Here is an 18,067-nt window from a genome sequence, read left to right as displayed (position 1 = left end):
TATAGGTAACTCATGCCAAGGACCTATGTCTGTGGCTTTTCATTACAGCGTTGATTTTAATAACAGTAGGTTGGAAATACCTAAATATCCAACATTAGGGAACTGTTTTAAAACGTTAGTATCCATAGAGTTGGACGACTGTGCAGCCATAGGAGAGTGAGGAGCTTTTTTACTGACACAGAATGACTTACAAGACATACAATTCAGTATGTAACTACTTCAGTCAAGACTATAAGAGAAAAAAAAAAAAAACCTGAACTTTCCTAATTCTTTGAGGTTAGCTAAGAAAGGTAAGAAAGGACTGTTCCATAGTATTAAAATCTTGACAATAATAAAAAGAGTTCAAAGGATATATTAATGCCCACAGAATATGGATGGAAAGCACCTACTTCATTCATCTAAAATTGTACAGCTGCCTCTGGAACTGAGCATTGTTGATTATAAAACCATGACCTGTTTAAAAAAAAAAAAAGACCTGTTAATCGTACAGAAAAGTGGAGATTATATTGAATATTTTGTATTTTCTATCTGTTCTTTTTAACACAGTTCTGACACTGAGGCAATTGTCCACCTTCTGAATCCCACCTCTCCAAGGCTGAAGCTGGGAAAACTCTCTTCCCTGCGTGGTTTGTGCAGGCTCGTGACTTGGAACAGTGCAGCAGCCTGGGTATGCAGCTGGCCATGGGCATCCCGTGCATTGGTGAGTATGTAGAAGAGGCACCTGGGGCACAGCAGCGATTGGGAGGTGGAGCTGCCCACACAGAAAGCTCGAGGCCTGAGCAGGACACCAGCTGTAGCATCCAGCACCTGGAGGCAACAACGCCACTGGGCCATGCTCTCCTCACGCTGGTGGGCTGTATGGTTTGGAGTCTTTTTCTTAAAAACTTAGCATTGAGGTTTCGAGGTTATTCTCTAACTCCCCTAGTGACTATGAATCTCCCAATATCCTTTTTTAAAAACTATGCTGTTTGATCAGTCAGTGTTACTTCTTGTGCTTGTATCCAAGCACAAGGACGGGAAGCTTAGAGTTTACTAAAAACCAAAAAAATATGTGTGTCAGGTATTCCAATACACAAACTCCAGGGCAATTAACAAAACAAGATATTCCGGGATTAGTAAAGAGTTCTTAGGGAGGCTCTTTTCCCTAAGTTCTGTGAAAAAGGAAAGAAGAAACTTGCAAAATAAACCACAATGGGAAGCTGTTTTCCCAATCAAATAAATGTCATTATTGTAACTGTACCCCTGCACCAAACTGACGAAAGAAGTATAAAAATAATAGCAATAACAAAACACTATCTGCTTTACATATATTATCTCATTTAAGCCATACAACAGGGCACCTGGGTGGTTTAGTCAGTTAAGGATCTGCCTTCAGCTCAGTTCATGATCCTAGGGTCCTGGGATCGAGTCCAGCATCCAGCTCCCGCTCAGCGGGGAGTCTGCTCCACTTTCTCCCTCTGTCCCTCTCTGCTGCTCATGCTCTCTCTCATGCTCGCTCCCTCTCTCTCAAATAAATCAATAAAATCCTTTTTAAAAAATAAATAAACCATACAACATCCCATGGTAGGGGTTCATTTTATACATGAAACAAAAATTACATTGTTAATCAAATTGTTTAAGGTAATAATTAGCTTCAAATCCACATAATCCAGGCCTCTTAAACACTACATTTCATCAGCACTCCGAGTTAAAAAAAAAAAAATAGACCCTAAAATAGACTAAACTGTTTGAAGTTGTTTATGCATCTATTGGTGATAACGCTATTCACAAATAAAAATTATACTATTTCTGATGTAAAGAAAGGATCACCTAAGTAAGAATAATAATATTCACAGCTGCTACAAAGACTAAACAGATGCCTTGAAATCTTGAGTTTCTTAACACCATCATTGTGATCCTTACAACATACCCAAAAAGTTCCAGGAGGCAAAGTAATATTAACTCTACCGATGTGTATATAAAGTTATCTCCGTTGTGTCTAGACGTTTCTTTTTGTCCTTTATTATCATATTTTTAGGATACAGAAGCCTTCGAGATGGAGAGGGACTCAAGCTAAGGATGCATCCAGGACCAAAACGTTATAAAGAGGAAGGAAATTACCAGGAGTTTCCCAGCCACTCTCAAGTTTTTGCCAAGAGAGCACTATGTGTTCTTCAGCAGACATTCACTAGGTGTCTAGTAACAGGTGCTTTCCAAAGTGATATGAAAAACACACAAGATTAATTAAAGCATGGCCTATGTCTTCACCAAATTTACAGCTTAATAGAAAAGATAGAACACAATCAAAAATAACCATAATGCCAGTGGAAGATAAATGCCGGGAGAAAAACATAAATAGATTAGTTCTGACCGGGGGAAAAAATGTCTCAAAGTACAAATGAGACATGCAGCTGCACAGAAAGAATATTCCAGGTGGAAGGAACAAGACAAAAAAAAAAAAAAAATTCAAAGGAATGAAAGCCTTGGTGCTGAAACACAGAAAAGCACGGTTTCACCCGAGGCCTTGTGAAGGGTAGAGCAGAGATGTGACTGGAAATAGATTTTGATTTCAATCCCCGGCTCGGAAGTCAGAATCAAATCCTAGAGGCCACGATCCTCTGGAGTAGATGTCATTACACTGACTTCTCGCTGTACTCTGGCCAGAGCAGGTGCTCAATCAGCCCTGCCAAATCAGCCCTGCCAAATTCATCATTATTTACTATGATAGATCTTTTATATTAGTAGAATTAGTGGTGGGGGCCAAGGAAATGGCCCATCAGTAAATGGAAACATTTAGATTTCAGTCCTTATGGCTTACATTTATTCTGCAGGGCATTTAGAGTTTTGAGAAATGTGTGACAGGCATAATGCCTCCCAAAATATTCACTTGATAGGTAAGAAAGTTAAATGAGTTCTTGTGCTCAAAATAAAGAACTGGATGTCCTAAATGCATACTTACGCAAACATAAATTTGTTTCTTTTTTTTTTTTTTTCATTTCTTTGCCCAGCATGAAGCTGTTAGAATAGTGTTGTTTTATACATCATTAAATAATAATATTTATCCTGCGGAGTTAAACCATATTAATTGCATTTCTCATTTTTTTTCTTTTGAAAGCAAAATGAAAAATGCAAAAAAAATATAATTTTAAAGCCGTTAAATGGTATGTCAAAAATTCAATTTTTCTTCTCAAGTCATATTAACCATCTATTTTCATGGCTTGAATGACAAAGTTTTAAGACCCGTGGAAGTTTAACTCAATTCCCTCATTCTTAGATTGCTTTGGGGGACCCAGAGTTCCCTACAATTTGGATGAAGGTGTTTTTAATTACCCTTTAAATTGTGCGGCAAAACACATTTTGAGGCTTCACTTTTCTTTTTTCTAACGTGCATCTCCTAGCTGATGCCTGTGCTTGAGAGAATCCTTTCTCTGGTGAGAAGGTGCACCCAGAAAAATGCTAATCATCTGTCATTTAGGAAAACAGGGAACATACATTATATGTGTTCTTGTAGATTAAAACTATTTGTCTTGGGTAAACAGCGAGCTTAACAGTTTGTCCCATGACACACTGTACACACCCACATACACACAGTAGTTTTTCCTAAAGAGGGAATGTAGTGCAGCAGCAGAATTGTAGAATTGTCTACAGAAGGAAAGAAGATTAAAAGCCCTTCTGGACCTCTTGCTCTGGATGAACTGGTTCTGCTCTGCAAGTTGGATTCTAGGTCAAGGTCCAACTCAACCATGGGAGACGATGACTGGGCCTTCGTAACTAGCAGGGCAGAGCTCTAGGGCTCATTATGACGTGGGGTTCTCCATCACCCTGGTCCAGCTGTTGATGCAACTGTGCTCAAAACAGCCCACGAATTATGAGCACAAAGGCTGAAAGTTGGACACAGTGTTTGTAGCAAAGGGTTAGCTGTGCTCCCTTGAACCCGGAGAGGAGTTGGCCTGGGAGTCAGCAGAATTAGGCTCCCCACAAGTATGTGAAACGTCTTCTCGTAGCAGGTCATCTGCAAAATGGGAGAGTCTAAAAGAAGACTACCACCTCCGTGATGCTCTAAAACCAGGAAAGAGCACTTATGTGGTCTAACTCCATGTGCACTGCCTAGAATGACACTCAGCAAGAACCTGTGGGAAGGTACGGAATAAATGTGAAAGGGAAGAGGCTCATAGCAAATGCAATCGCCTCAAAGGCAACTCCAAAGAGAGCTAATAAGATGTTGCAGAAGCAGCCTGTCAGGGCCTTACTAAAATTACCATGACCCAGCATCTGGCCCCCAGCTATTTTATAAGCTTCAAAACTCTCGTTTACTGGCATCAATTATCACTAACATCATTACTTTACAAATAAAAAAAAAAATCTTTGGCTGAAGAAGTTACAATGTAGTCCATGATCTAAATGGAAATGGGTGAAAAAAAAGAAAGAGCCTGCTATTGATAATAATGAGCAGAGCAATGCAAATTTGGCAGGACAAATCAAATTTGGTTGTAAAATGAAAACACTTTACAAGCCTGGGAAGAGGTTTCAGTTGTTTGTGGATGCAATGTCACTCTCATTAGTAAAGGTTATCGTGCAGCTCCAGTCTGTAGTTTCTTATTAACAAAATGGAAAGTGAATATACATACTAAATTAAACATTTCACCTCTTCGGGGCCATATCTGACAACCGTGTTTATCCATGCATTCACTCAATTCGACAGTCACTTATTAAGCCTTGCTATATATAAGGCAGCTTCATTTGGGGTAGCACAGAAAAAGTCAATACTATCAGAAACAGATTTATATTTTTTATTGACTCATAAAAATGTAGATTACAAAGAAGATATATAATAGCACTGATATCTTTGGCTGAGGCAAAATGTTCTCCATTCAAAATTGGAGAAACCTGTATTTTACATGCTAGATGTTGCGATTCTGCAGAGTGTGTACTGCAGAGGCCCTCCCCGGAGGTCTAAAGGAGCTATTTCTCTGTTCCAGAAAAAGAGGCCTTCGCCTGTTACCAAAAACTTATATTTCCAGCTGCTGCTGGAAAAATTTTTGTTCTGAGTATTATTAATTCAGGTTCGGAATGAAAGGTTAAATAGTAAAACAGTCGACAGTAGCCAATCTCATAAAGTAACATATGGAATGAGTAATTTTATGCAGTTGATAAAAATTGCTAAATAGTTACATATTTCTCTTTAGTGCTACTTACTTGTCTTCTGTTAATTGTTCACGGCCCAACTTACATGTCACTTCTTCTGCAGAGACTTCCTGTTCCCTTCAGCTAAAATTAAGTTCATGTCTTTTTCAATATTCCTCACCCCAAGGAGGATCAGGTTAAAAGCGTTCTTTTTATAAAAGATAGAGTGGTAAGATACAGCTTCATTCCTAATGTTCTTAATTTACTCTTAAAGTTACAACAGAGTCTACACAACCTTCATAGTCCTCTCTGAAAGAAAGAAAAATAAGGTCCAAATATAATAGTAGAACTTATAAATCAAAAAAGAGGGGAAAATGTCAGAACACATGAACATTAAAAATGTGCAACAAAATTATAGCAATAAAGTTAAGTATATCTGTCAATAACAGCAATTGGAAATGACTTAGACTTCTCTGCATATTTAAAAAATTAGTTCTCTGAGTAGTTTACAGAAAGCAAATGCCAACCAGATAACTTATACAAACACACAGAGAAAACTAAGTAACACAGAAAGAGAATGGGAAGGAGGGGGTTAACGGCAGATACGTACTCAGTCCCTCCTTCCTCGGGGACACTGGTAGTTTGACCTCAACTGAACTCCTTATCATACTGACGGAATGTAATAGCCAGAAAAGAAATAAGACTTTTCCTGTGGCTTCTATGTATGTATATTTTTAAGAGATTTTTTATTTATTTCACAAGGTGGAGGGGAAGGACTGGGGGAGAGGCAGAGACGTAGGAGCTCAAGCAGACTCCTTGCTGAGCGCAGAGCGTCCTGGGGCCAATCTCATAACCCTGAGATCATGATCTGAGCTGAAACCAAGACTCAGATCTCTAACTTACTGAGTCACCCAGCACCCCTCTATGCACTCATTCCTTGTGTAAAGAATCTTTCTGGGGCCCCGGGGTGGCTCAAGAGGTTAAGTGTCCACCTTCAGATGGGATACCCCACTACCCCTCACACCTCACTTGTGCAATCTGTCTCAGATAAATAAATAAAATCTTAAAAAAAATTAAAAAAACAAAATTTAAATTTTAAAAAAGGACTTTTCTGGCATAATATAACTGATCTGACTGGATGCTTTTAAATAAATAAGCCAAAATTTATTTATTTATTTATTTATTTATTTATTTATTTATTTAGGGAGAGAAGAAGAAAGCATGGGTAGGAGGAAGAGCAGAGGGAGAGGGTCCAAGCAAGCTTCCCACTGAGCAGGGAGCTCAATGCAGGGTTCAATCCCACAACCTGAGCTCAGGTAGATGCTTAGCCAACTGAGCCACCCAGGCACCCCGAGCCTGAATTTTGGATTGATAACCCCATGCTCTGCTGGAGAGTGGCTGTTAGTCACCTACTATTATTCCTAGGTACAAGGCTAACTAAGAAATGTTTAAACTAAGAAACTTTGCTGAGCTAGCTCATCGGGCTTAGAATTAGCCCTTGCACTTCAAGCTTAAAACAATCTCAGATCTTTGTAGCAAAGAGCGTCTGACAGCCTGAGGTGCTCCCTGAGAGCAGTTTAAGTGTGTGGTTTCTTTCTGAGATCCTCTGGCATGATCCTTAGTGCCACTTTGTTCTGGATTAGACTTTTGTTTGAGTCTGATGGACAATAACGGCTTTATGACAGTACAGAGGATGGTGTAAGGCATGACTATGATTTATTATAAGACCAATAAGGAAACACACAAATTACCACAGTGTGGCATTATTAATTTCTGAAAAAGTAGTCTTTGAAGCAAAGGACACTACATGGAGTCCCCCCTAAAAAGGAACAAAGGACGAAAACAACAAACCACTTTCCTTCGTATATTGGATGTAGCTTAAAAAAAAAAATCTTTAACCAAATATTAGTAAACTGACTCTCACAATATATAGAAAGGATTATATACCATAACCAAATGAGATTTATCCTAAGAATGCAAAATTGATTTCACATCTAAAATTCAACTAATGTAATAGGCCATTTCAATAGAATAAAGGACAAAAATCACAACATATGGCAAAAAAGAGAGATTGATCAACAAACTAGGATTAGAATGGAACTTCTTAAACCTCGTAAAAACATCTACAAACAACTTACAGCTAGCATATACTTAATGGTGAAAGACTAAAGGTTTTCTTTACTAAAATCAGGGCCAAGACAAGAATATCAATTTTAACTATTTCTTTTCCAGGAACATACTGGAGGTTCTAGCCAGTGCAATAAAGAAAGAAAAAATAAATAAAAATAAAAGACACCAGATTGCAAAGGGAGAAGTAAAACTGGGCTTATTCACAAATGACCTGATTGTCCACGTAAGTCACATAGTATTAGGATGCGGTCATACAACGTAATCAAAAGGATTAAAGTACATCGGTACACATTTAACAAAACAAGTAAAAGACTCCCACACAGATAACTAGAAATCATTGCCAAGAAACTAAAGATCTAGAAATATATCATGTTTGCAGATTGTTAACAAAGTTATTTACTTCAAACTAATCTACCACTTCAAAACAAAAATCACAATCCCTGGAGACATTTTTGTAGACTCTAACAATTGAAACCAAAACTTACATGGAATTATAGAGGGCATGGAATAACCAAAACAATTTTGAAAAAGAAGACATGAATGAGGCTCACGTTAGAGAAATGCAAATTAAAACCTTAATAAGATACCACAATACTCTCATTAAAATGGCTGTGATTCAAAAGACAGATGACGCTAAGTGTGGGGGAGGGTAAGCAAACACTGATCATTCATAAGTTTCTGTTGAGAACTTAAGATGACACAGTAACTGTGAAAAACAGCTGGACAATTTTTTATGAAGTTAAACAGATACTTACTATGCAGCCCAGTAATTCCACTCCTAGGCATCTACTCAAGAGAATTAAAAACTTAGGGAAAAGGAAAGAGAAGGAGAAAGAGAAAGAGAGAAAGAGAAAGAGAGAGAGAAAGAGAAAGAGAGAGAAAGAGAGAGAAAGAGAAAGAGAAAAAGAAAGAAAGAAAGAAAGAAAGAAAGAAAGAAAGAAAAGAAAGAAAGAAAGAAAGAAAGAAAGAAAGAAAGAAAGAAAGAAAGAAGAGGAAAGAAAAAAGAAAAGAAAGAAAAGAGAAAAGAAAAGAAAAGAAAGAAAAGAAAGAAAAGAAAAGAAAAGAAAAAAGAAAAGAAAAGAAAGAAAAGAAAAAAGAAAAGAAAAGAAAAAAGAAAAGAAAAGAAAAGAAAAGAAAAGAAAAGAAAAGAAAAGAAAAGAAAAGAAATTGTACACAAATACTCACAGCACATCCTTCATAGGGCCTCAACCTGGAAACAATGCGAATGTAGGTTAACTAGTGAGTTGGCATTGTCCATACAAGGAACTATTAGCAGTGGAAGGGAAGGCTTCATAAAGGCTATGGCGTGGACGGATTCAGAAACACTATACCAAGTGGGAGAGGCCAGACACAAAGACTACACGGCATATGATTCCATTTATAGGGAATTTCTATACAAGACAATGCAAACGAGTGGTGATGGAGGGCGGAGGAGAGAACAGGAACTGACTACAGACTAGAAGGGAGCTTTCTAAGCTGATGGAAATGCTCAACTGTTCTTAATTTTCCGATTGAGTAATACAGCCTCCTGTTTAATGAGATAATTCGGCCTTCCCTTTAATAAGACACTACACACACGCCCATCTCATGCTATGGTTCTTCCTGTTGTTGTTCTTAAGCAAGAGGAGGGTTATGGTGATTGAGAGTAGATTATCACAGAACGTACTTTATCTTTCCATCTCAAGTTATCTTGAACCCAGGGAAGTTCACAAAAGACTGGTCTGTTTCTTAAGTCCTATTGCATGCAGAATATTTGGCCCTAAAATTACTGTTTCTAAGAATGATTTTACTTGAGTTACGGTACTGCTTGACATTTGATACTCTCTAGCTTTGATGCATTTTCATATATGATCTTCGTCAATGAAGAAGAAATAGAAGGCATTTTATCTCCAATTTACATAATGGAAATGAAGCTTGGAGATTTTTCTTTCTTAAAGATTTTATTTATTATTTATTTATTTATTTATTTATTTATTTATTTATTTACTTATTTATTTATCAGAGACACAGAGAGAGAGGCAGAGACACAGGTAGAGGGAGAAGCAGGCTCCCTGCGGGGATCCAGACGTGGGACTCAATCCCAAAACCCCGGGATCACACCCTGAGCCGAAGGCAGATGCTCAACCACTGAGCCACCCCGGGCGTCCCTGAAGCTTGGAGATTTATAAGTGTCGCCTAAGCTCACAGAATTTATGAGCTTCCACAGGAAGAGGAGCCAGGACACGAACCTGAGACTTTCTATTTTCAGATGTCTGCTTCCCTCACTGTAGTCTCATTTAGCCTAAAAGAGTTCTTTTTTCCCCCAACGGCACAAAATAATGTGTGGGGTTTTTTGGTTTGGGTTTTGGTTTTAAAGATCTTATTTAGGGATGCCTGGGTGGCTCCTAAAAAAAAAAATAATAAAGATTTTATTTATCTATTTGAGAGAGAAAAAGAGAACATGAGTCAGGGGAGGGCAGAGGGAGGAACAGACTTCCTGCCTAGCCTGGAGCCCATGGCGAGTTGGACCCTGGGATCATGACCTTGAGCTAAAGGCAACACTTCACTGACTGAGCCACTCAGGAGCCCCCAAAATAATATTTTTAGTAAACAATGTACTTCAAATACATTCAAACCTATCAGTTGACACTAATTAAAAATCCCATCTTACATTGGAACATCTACTTTAGCTTTTTCAGTTTTATTGAGGTATAACTGACAAAACTAAGATTTTGAAGTGTACAATGTGATGATTTATGTCTAAATGAATTCTTGTAACTTTTTATACTTAGTGCAAGGATTGGTTTTGCCAGGAGTTTAAAATAAGTGCATAAAATGCTTGCTTAAAAAAAAACAAATTTCTAAATACAGAAAATAAGAATGAATATAGTAACCCAATAATTTTTTTGCTATTATATATTCATAAATCAAATAAGCGCAATGTGATTTAGGATAAATAAAACTATGTAAACAAGAAAATATTAAAATAGTACCTCAGAATTCCACTAGGTAGTAAATCAGTGGACTTGGAGAAGTTAATATTTTTTTTTTCTTCTAAGTACCTAATTCTTCAAAGGGAGTTTATATTCTGGGAGAATCTAGCAAGTTGCTTTTAATCTCAACGAAGTCTCATTAAGGAATATATGTATAAATATTATACATTAAAGTACATCCTATTGGGTTGATATATCTATATGTAATACATTTGCATACTTATATGTGTGCCTATACGTACTGAGGAAAAGTATCTTAATTTTTTAGGTTGTATCATAACTTTTATATATATGATAGACTTAGGAAATATGAAAAATCTTGTGGAGTCAAAAAAATTCCAGTTAAGTTGTAAATATTAAATCATTCAAGTAATGAATTCTGGGGGAAAATAATATTGAGGTGACTTGACAGTCTCTTATTCATATCATATTCTGTTTCATCATCAAGTCTAGGCAGGCAAAATGTAAACGAAGAGAAGATTGTTTCTGATTCCTTCCACTCTCTTTCAGTGCTTTTCTTTCTCATTTCATTTGTCCTTACAATGTCCAACCTTTCCTGTTCCAAAAGTGTGCTACTCGCCTAACACATTCAGAGAGGGATCCGATACGTAATCCAACCGAGGTGTTAATGTCCTGATGAAGATCAGAAGTCTAACTCTCTCCCAATGGCCCACAGGCATCGAGCAAAGGCAGTGGAAAAGGTTTTAGAATAGAGATAACCAACAGACACGTATGATATTCTCTGTCTTCTCTGATGATCAATCCTTATTCTTATCATTTTAATTAATTCTTATCATTTTAATTAATAAATGCTTATGGACTATAATTAGGATCAATGTTATGGGCTAAAGGCAACTACGTTGAAAGACCTGAAATACATCTCTATTCTTTGAGATTTGGAAACAATGGAGCAAGAGTCTGGTAGGACCGTATTTCATTTGAGAAAAATCAAGCAAAGAGAAATTCTATGTCCTCTCTTTTTTTTTTTTTTCCTATGTCCTCTCTTTTATGCTAGCCCATTGCATAAGAATTCTAAGAAGAAAGAAAAGAGCTGGGTCTTCAAATATTAATATTTGTAAGGTAAAATGATTAATCCTTCTAATAACTTAAACCTATGGTAAACTTCTGAGATTTTTATGTATTGAATGAACATATGCATAATTGATTAGATACAATCAGAGATGGAGAGCCTCACTTAAGCACACCATTAGCATCATTATCAGAACAGAGAGAAGATAGAATAACTTAAACAGTGACATTATTTTCAAATTATTTAAGCCAAATAAGTCTAAATCCAAAAGCTTTGATCATGTATAATCCTGCTGAAAGACTGAATTGTAATCAGCCTATGATACATTATGTGGCAAAGCTGCAGCACCCGTGCATAACAGAATCTTATTTTCCATTAATCCATTCTTTTCTGAAAATGCAAATACTCCATATGCTTAATAGCCCAAAAAAAGAATGTTCTCGCATTTTAAGATTGCCCATTAGTGAGCATTTTATTTTTAAAAAGCACATACACAAAGAAAACACTGACTCTCAAAGCCATTTTTGAAAACTGACTTAACCTATGTGCTAAATCAAGAACAGTAACCTCGAAAAATATCAGCTCAATTGTGTACTTTAGCAAAATATCAACAACATATGCTGTGTTTATAGTGACTTTTGAATTCATTTAATGTTCATGAGACTGGATTCAGAGGTAGGATGTGAAAGAAATCTCCAATAGAAGCAAAATTAGAATACATGGGAAAATCTCTCTATCTACCTACACTGTGTATCTACTGAACACAGAAAGTTCTGCTGATAATGGACCCCTTTCTATAAAAATTAATCTGAGAATAGGAACAAACAATATACGTAAGACCATAAAACCGGCTCACATTCTAGACACTGTCCAAAAAGGAAGCCACTAGCCACAGGTGACTTTTTTAATTTAAGCTTTTTAATTAACTAAAATTTAATCACGAGTCATGATCCAAGTGCTCAAAAGCCACATGTGGTTGGTTAGTGGCGATCGTGCTGAACAGCACAGAAGAACTTTCCCATCATCGCAAAAGCTCTATCTTCTAGAACAACATGGGCAGGGACCACATGTGTTTGAGTCATTAATGTAAGTGCCTAGCATGGTACCCAACACATAGGAGATAGTCAATAATCATTGGACTAGTTATTTACCAACCAAATGGTCATCACTTTTATTCTTCTGTAGCCCCACAACTCTACCTAAGACTAAATTAAAATCCCCGCTCATTAGATGATTCAAAGCCTGGAAGACTCACTCCTCCATGTAAATTCCCACTTCCTACCGAAACAGCTGATTCTGGAAGGTGAATTGTGAAAGGCTTAGGCAAGTGCACCTTGACATACCACATCCACGCCATCTTAGTAAGTGGTTTTGCCCACCGATTTTGTTTATTCTGTACATCAGAATCTTTACTGCAAAAGTCAGATGGGATGCCCATCAGCCCAAATATTAAGAATTAAAATACCCAAAGGGATCCTTCAACTCTGATCTTTACACACACACAGAGTTGGAAATGACTGAACTCACGTGATGGCTTGAAAAAAATAAGCAGCTTTCTAAAACACCCATTAACTCAAGAATGTAGAATATATTACACCTTAATATGCAGTGTGAAACTGTAATACCAGTTTCTAATTCTCCCTCCGAGGAAATTCCAAAACTGTTAAACGAGTGTGGTTAAGAGGACTGGTCCGGTTTTGGTTTGCTCTACCTTTCTCCTGGAGAGTTCCAGATTCTTCTGTTCTTCTATATGATTCCATGGGGATGCAGATGGGCACGCACTTGAAACAAAACTGCTACTATGGTTTGCAGACTTGCTCAGAGGTTGCCACATGCTCCAAGTTGACTTTTAAATACCTACATTTTTCAACAGACTCTCACGGAAGCCTTTTTCCTCCGTGTACTCTGCACAGTGTGCCATCGATTGCATTTTGACTGAACCTCTGTCTTTTGGACTGAACGCGCTATGCAACTAAGACATGGGTCCGTGCCATTGCAGACTGATGTCCCTTCCACAGAAACATGGCAGATGGCATGGGGTTTCCTCAACAGCACTGTTTCCACAGCTTGTAACCCACCAACACCACGCAAGGAGCATACCAGAAGCAAATAGCATCTCGGAGGGCGAGGAAGATCCTGGGCAGTGGGCAGGGCGGTAGGGGAGACCAGGGATTGACCCCCCCAAAAGAAAACCAATCAGCAACTAGCTGTCATAGGAAGGGATCTGTATGCCAAAGTCTTTGCTTCACTCCTATGTTCACTGCAGCATTACTGACTGTATCCAGGAGAAGGAAGCAGCCTAAATGTCCCTTAACAATGAATGGACGAAAAGGACGCGGTGTACATATAGCATGGAATGTCATCAGCTGTGAGAAAAAAAAAAAAAAAAGGAAATCCTGCCATTTGCAACCACACGGATGGCACTTGCGGGCACTGTGCTTGTGAGATGTCAGACACAGGAAGACAAGTACTGCATGGCCTCCCTTACATGTGGATTCTAAAAACAGAAGTCGAACTCATAGAAACAGAGGGTAGAAAAGTGCTTGCCAGGGGCTAGAGGGTAGGGGAAATAGAGAGAGGTTGTTAAAAAGGGTTTAAGCTTTCAGCTAGAAGATGAATGAAGACCCAGGAGCTAACATAAAACATGGTGGCTGTAGTCGTAACACTGTGTTACGTAGATTGATCTGCTGAGAGTAGACCTTAAGCATTCTCTCCAAAAAAAGTGAGATCATGAATGTGCTAATTAGTTATAGGGATCTTTCCACAATGTATACATGTATTAAATCACCACAATGCACGCTTTAAATACCTTTGAATTTTGTTATGTCAATTATACCTCAATAAACTGAAATTTGTTTTGTATATTTTTATTGGAGTTCAATTTGCCAACATTTAGCATAACACCCAGTGTTCATCCCATCAAGTGCCCCCCTCGGTGCCCGTGACCCAGTCACCCCAACCCCCACCCACCTCCCCTTCCACTACCCCTTGTTCATTTCCCAGAGTTAGGAGTCTCTCATGTTCTGTTTCCCTTTCTGATATTTCCCACTCATTTTCTCTCCTTTCCCCTTTATTCCCTTTCACTATTTTTTATATTCTCTGAATGAATGAGGCCAAATAATGCTTGTCCTTCTCCAACTGACTCACTTCACTCAGCATAATACCCTCCAGTTCCATCCATGTTGAAGCACATGGTGGGTATTTGTCATTTCTAATGGCTGAGGAATATTCCATTGTATACATAGACCACAGCTTCTTTACCCATCATCTGTCGATGGACACCGAGGCTCCTTCCACAGTTTGGCTACTGTGGACATTGCTGCTAGAAACATCGGGGTGCAGGTGTCCTGGCGTTTCACTGCATCTGTATCTTTGGGGCAAATCCCCAGCAGTGCAATTGCTGGGTCATAGGGCAGATCTATTTTTAACTCTTTGAGGAACCTCCACCCAGTTTTGCAGAGTGGCTGCACCAGTTCACATTCCCACCAACAGTGCAGAGGGTTCTCCTTTCTCCACATCCTCGCCAACATTTGTTGTTTTCCATCTTGTTAATTTTCCCCATTCTCACTGGTGTGAGGTGGGATCTCATGGTGGTTTTGATATGTATTTCCCTGATGGCCAGTGATGCGGAGCATTTTCTCATGTGCTTGTTGTATCATTCTCAATGTGGAAAAACTGAGAGCCTTTCCCCTAAGATCAGGAACAAGGCAGGGATGTCTACTCTCACCACTGCTATTCAATATAGTACTGGAAGTCCTAGCCTCAGCAGTCAGGCAACAAAAAGAAATAAAAGGCATTCAAATTGACAAAGAAGGAGTCAAACTCTCCCTCTTCACAGATGACATGATACCATACATAGAAAATCCAAAAGACTCCACTCTACGATTGCTAGAACTCATACAGCAGCTCGGCAGTGTGGCAGGATACAAAATCAATGCCTAGAAATCAGTGGTATTTCTATACACTAACAATGAGACTGAAGAAAGAGAAATTAAGGAGTCAATCCCATTTACAATTGCACCCAAAAGCATAAGAAACCAGAATAGACCTAACCAAAGAGGTAAAGGATCTATACCCTAAAACTACAGAACACTTCTGAAAGAAATTGAGGAAGATGTAAAGAGATGAAAAAATATTCCATGCTCATGGATTGGAAGATTAATATTGTGAAAATGTCAATGTTACCCAGGGCAATTTACACGTTCAATGCAATCCCTATCAAAATACCATGGACTTTCTTCAGAGAGTTGGAACAAATCATCTTAATATTTGTGTGGAATCAGAAAAGACCCCAAATTTCAGTATTCAGGAGAATACTGAAAAAGAAAACCAGAACCAGGGGCATCGTGATGAGGGATTTCAGGTTGTACTACAAAGCTGTGCTCATCAAGACAGTGTGGTCCTGGCACAAAAACAGACACATAGATCAATGGAACAGGACAGACAACCTAGAAATGGCCCCTCAACTCTATGGTCAACTAATATTCGACAAAGCAGGAAAGACTATCCACTGGAGAAAGGACAGTCTCTTCACTAAATGGTGCTGGGAAAATTGGACATCCACATGCAGAAGAATGAAACTGGACCATTCTCTTACACCAGACACAAAGACAAACTCAAAATGGATGAAAGATCTAAATGTGAGAAAAGATTCCATCAAAATCCTAGAGAAGAATACAGGCAACACCCTTTTTGAACTTGGTCACAGCAACTTCTTGCAAGATACATCCATGAAGGCAAGGAAAACAAAAGCAAAAATGAATTATTGGGACTTCATCAAGATAAAAAGCTTCTGCACAGAAAAGAAACAGTCAACAAAACTCAAAGACAACCTACAGAATGGGAGAAGATATTTGCAAATGACACATCAGATAAAGGGTTAGTATCCACGATCTATAAAGAACTTATCAAACTCAACAGCAAAGAAACAAACAATCCAATCATGAAATGGGCAAAAGACATGAAAAGAAATTTCACTAAACTGAAATTTTTAAAAAGCCTCTGAATCAAATGATTCAACGTAATTTCCCACACACGCACAGACACCCAAAATGATAATGGGTTTGGGAAATGTAAAAATGATCCCAGCCTTCTCATCCCATTCTTTATTTAAATATTTAGTGCCTGGGTGGCTCAGTTGGTTAAGTGTTGGGACACCTGATTTCATGATTTCAAGGGTCGTGAGATAGGGCCCTACATTGGGCTTCACACTCAGCAGAGTCCAATTGAGATTCTCTGCCTCTTCCCCTCTGCTCCTACCCCTTGTCCATGTATGTGCTCAATCTCTGTCTCTCCCTCTCTCTTTCTAAAATAAATAAATAAATATTTTAAAAATATAATAAAATAAATATAGGAAGGACTAAGTATCTCCTCAAAGATGATAAAGTAATGTTCATATCTGATTCCATTGTCTGTTGTGATTCTGACTCCTCAAACACTATGTCTGATTTGGTTAAGGAGTCATCTTCAATATTGGCAGATGTCAGCGTATGCATGTGTACAAACACACACACACATACACACACCACTCAATTACCAGAAACTTTGGAAATGGTTTCAGGCCAAAGTTTCCTATAACTGAGCTCTCTAACACGGGCATATGAACAAAAGAAAAAGAAAGAGATTGCAATCAAGGTCTAGGGATCAAAAGGATGGAAGAGCATCAACAAATGGCAGCCAAACTCTTACTGTTATGGCCAGCAAGTACTCAAGCTCAGTCGGAGTACTCCAACGTCAGCATTTGCTGAATTGCTTGCCTTTCTTTCAGTCAGGAATCAGCAGCTAGTATTGACTAGAATATTCGCTACATGTGGTGACAAGAATAGGTTGATAGTTAGATTCTCCAGTGGTGGGAATTTCCAGCTTATCCTCATAATTAGCTCCAAGTAGAAATCATTAAAACAATCTTCCCTCCCTCGGGGATGCTCACCTTCTGCGTCAGTCAATGCACTTCAATTTTTAGAGCATCATTTGTTTCTCCAGCATCTCAATTTTCCTCTCCATAGACCCATGAGATTTAATCACACATGTAACAAAAACCTTATGTTCTATTTCCTCTTTTTCAAGGGCTACAATTTCACATCTGCGCTGCCTGCCCACACCACCACCGATTTCATTTCCTTGTTCAAAATTTCAGGTATATCTCATGCTATTTTTTCCTCTATGATCTTCTCACTTCCTTTTCTCTTCCAGACAACCAAAGTTCACCATGGGCCTGGGCCTCCAGCCACACAACAGTCACTGTCCATTTCATCCCGGGACATTCCTCTTCATTTCTGCTGGTTTGGTGAATGTTGCTTCTCTGCATATTTCCGATTGTTCTACTCTGATGCACTTTTGACTTGAGTTATTAATGGGGATTACTTAAAAAAAAAGTCCTGCAGTCAACAATTCACATTAATAAAAATCCCAGTACAGTAGTAGTCTGTCCCAGACCTAACTTCACACCAGACTTCAAATGAATCTCTTCTACCTATAAGAAAAAGTGTCGTGTTTCAGCTGGGTCCAAGTGGAGAAGCACTCAGTTAGGGTTCATTCTAAAGGGGTCAAGAGGCACATCTTGGTTTTGGTTTTGGTTTTTAGAGAAAGAAAGAACATAAGCAGGGAAGGGGAGGGGAGGGGGGGAGAGAGAATCTCCAGCAGACTCCATGCCCAGTGCAGAGCCCCATGGTGGGGCTTGATCTCACAACTCTGAGATCATGACCTCAGCCAAAATCAAGAGTCAGATGCTTAACTGACTGAGCCGCCAAGGTGTCCCTGAGGCACACTTTTTTGATCATATTCTCTCTAGGAAAACTCCATTAAAGAAATTTTGTATCTAACCAAAAGAACA

General features: G+C 38.5%; 1 protein-coding gene across 3 annotated transcripts in view; it reads left to right on the top strand.

Annotated features, from left to right (window-relative positions):
• The window catches only part of LOC112668226 (uncharacterized), a 43,892-nt gene extending 26,251 nt beyond the window's left edge, over positions 1-17,641 (top strand). For 2 of the 3 annotated variants that reach the window (XM_025460425.3, XM_035698202.2), the window contains 2 exons: positions 547-700; positions 17,428-17,641. In XM_025460425.3, coding sequence (XP_025316210.1) covers positions 547-700; positions 17,428-17,580 — 307 coding nt within the window. In that variant the 3' untranslated portion in view covers positions 17,581-17,641. Of the gene's footprint in view, positions 1-546; positions 701-2,017; positions 2,954-17,427 lie in introns of those variants that run through there. The other variant, XM_025460426.3, reaches the window with a different exon arrangement.
• Positions 17,642-18,067: the final 426 nt, after the last annotated feature.

Source organism: Canis lupus, chromosome 36 (genome assembly GCF_003254725.2).
Source record: "Canis lupus dingo isolate Sandy chromosome 36, ASM325472v2, whole genome shotgun sequence".
NCBI classification, from domain to species: Eukaryota; Metazoa; Chordata; class Mammalia; order Carnivora; family Canidae; genus Canis; species Canis lupus.
This window is presented reverse-complemented; position numbering and strand designations above follow the sequence as displayed.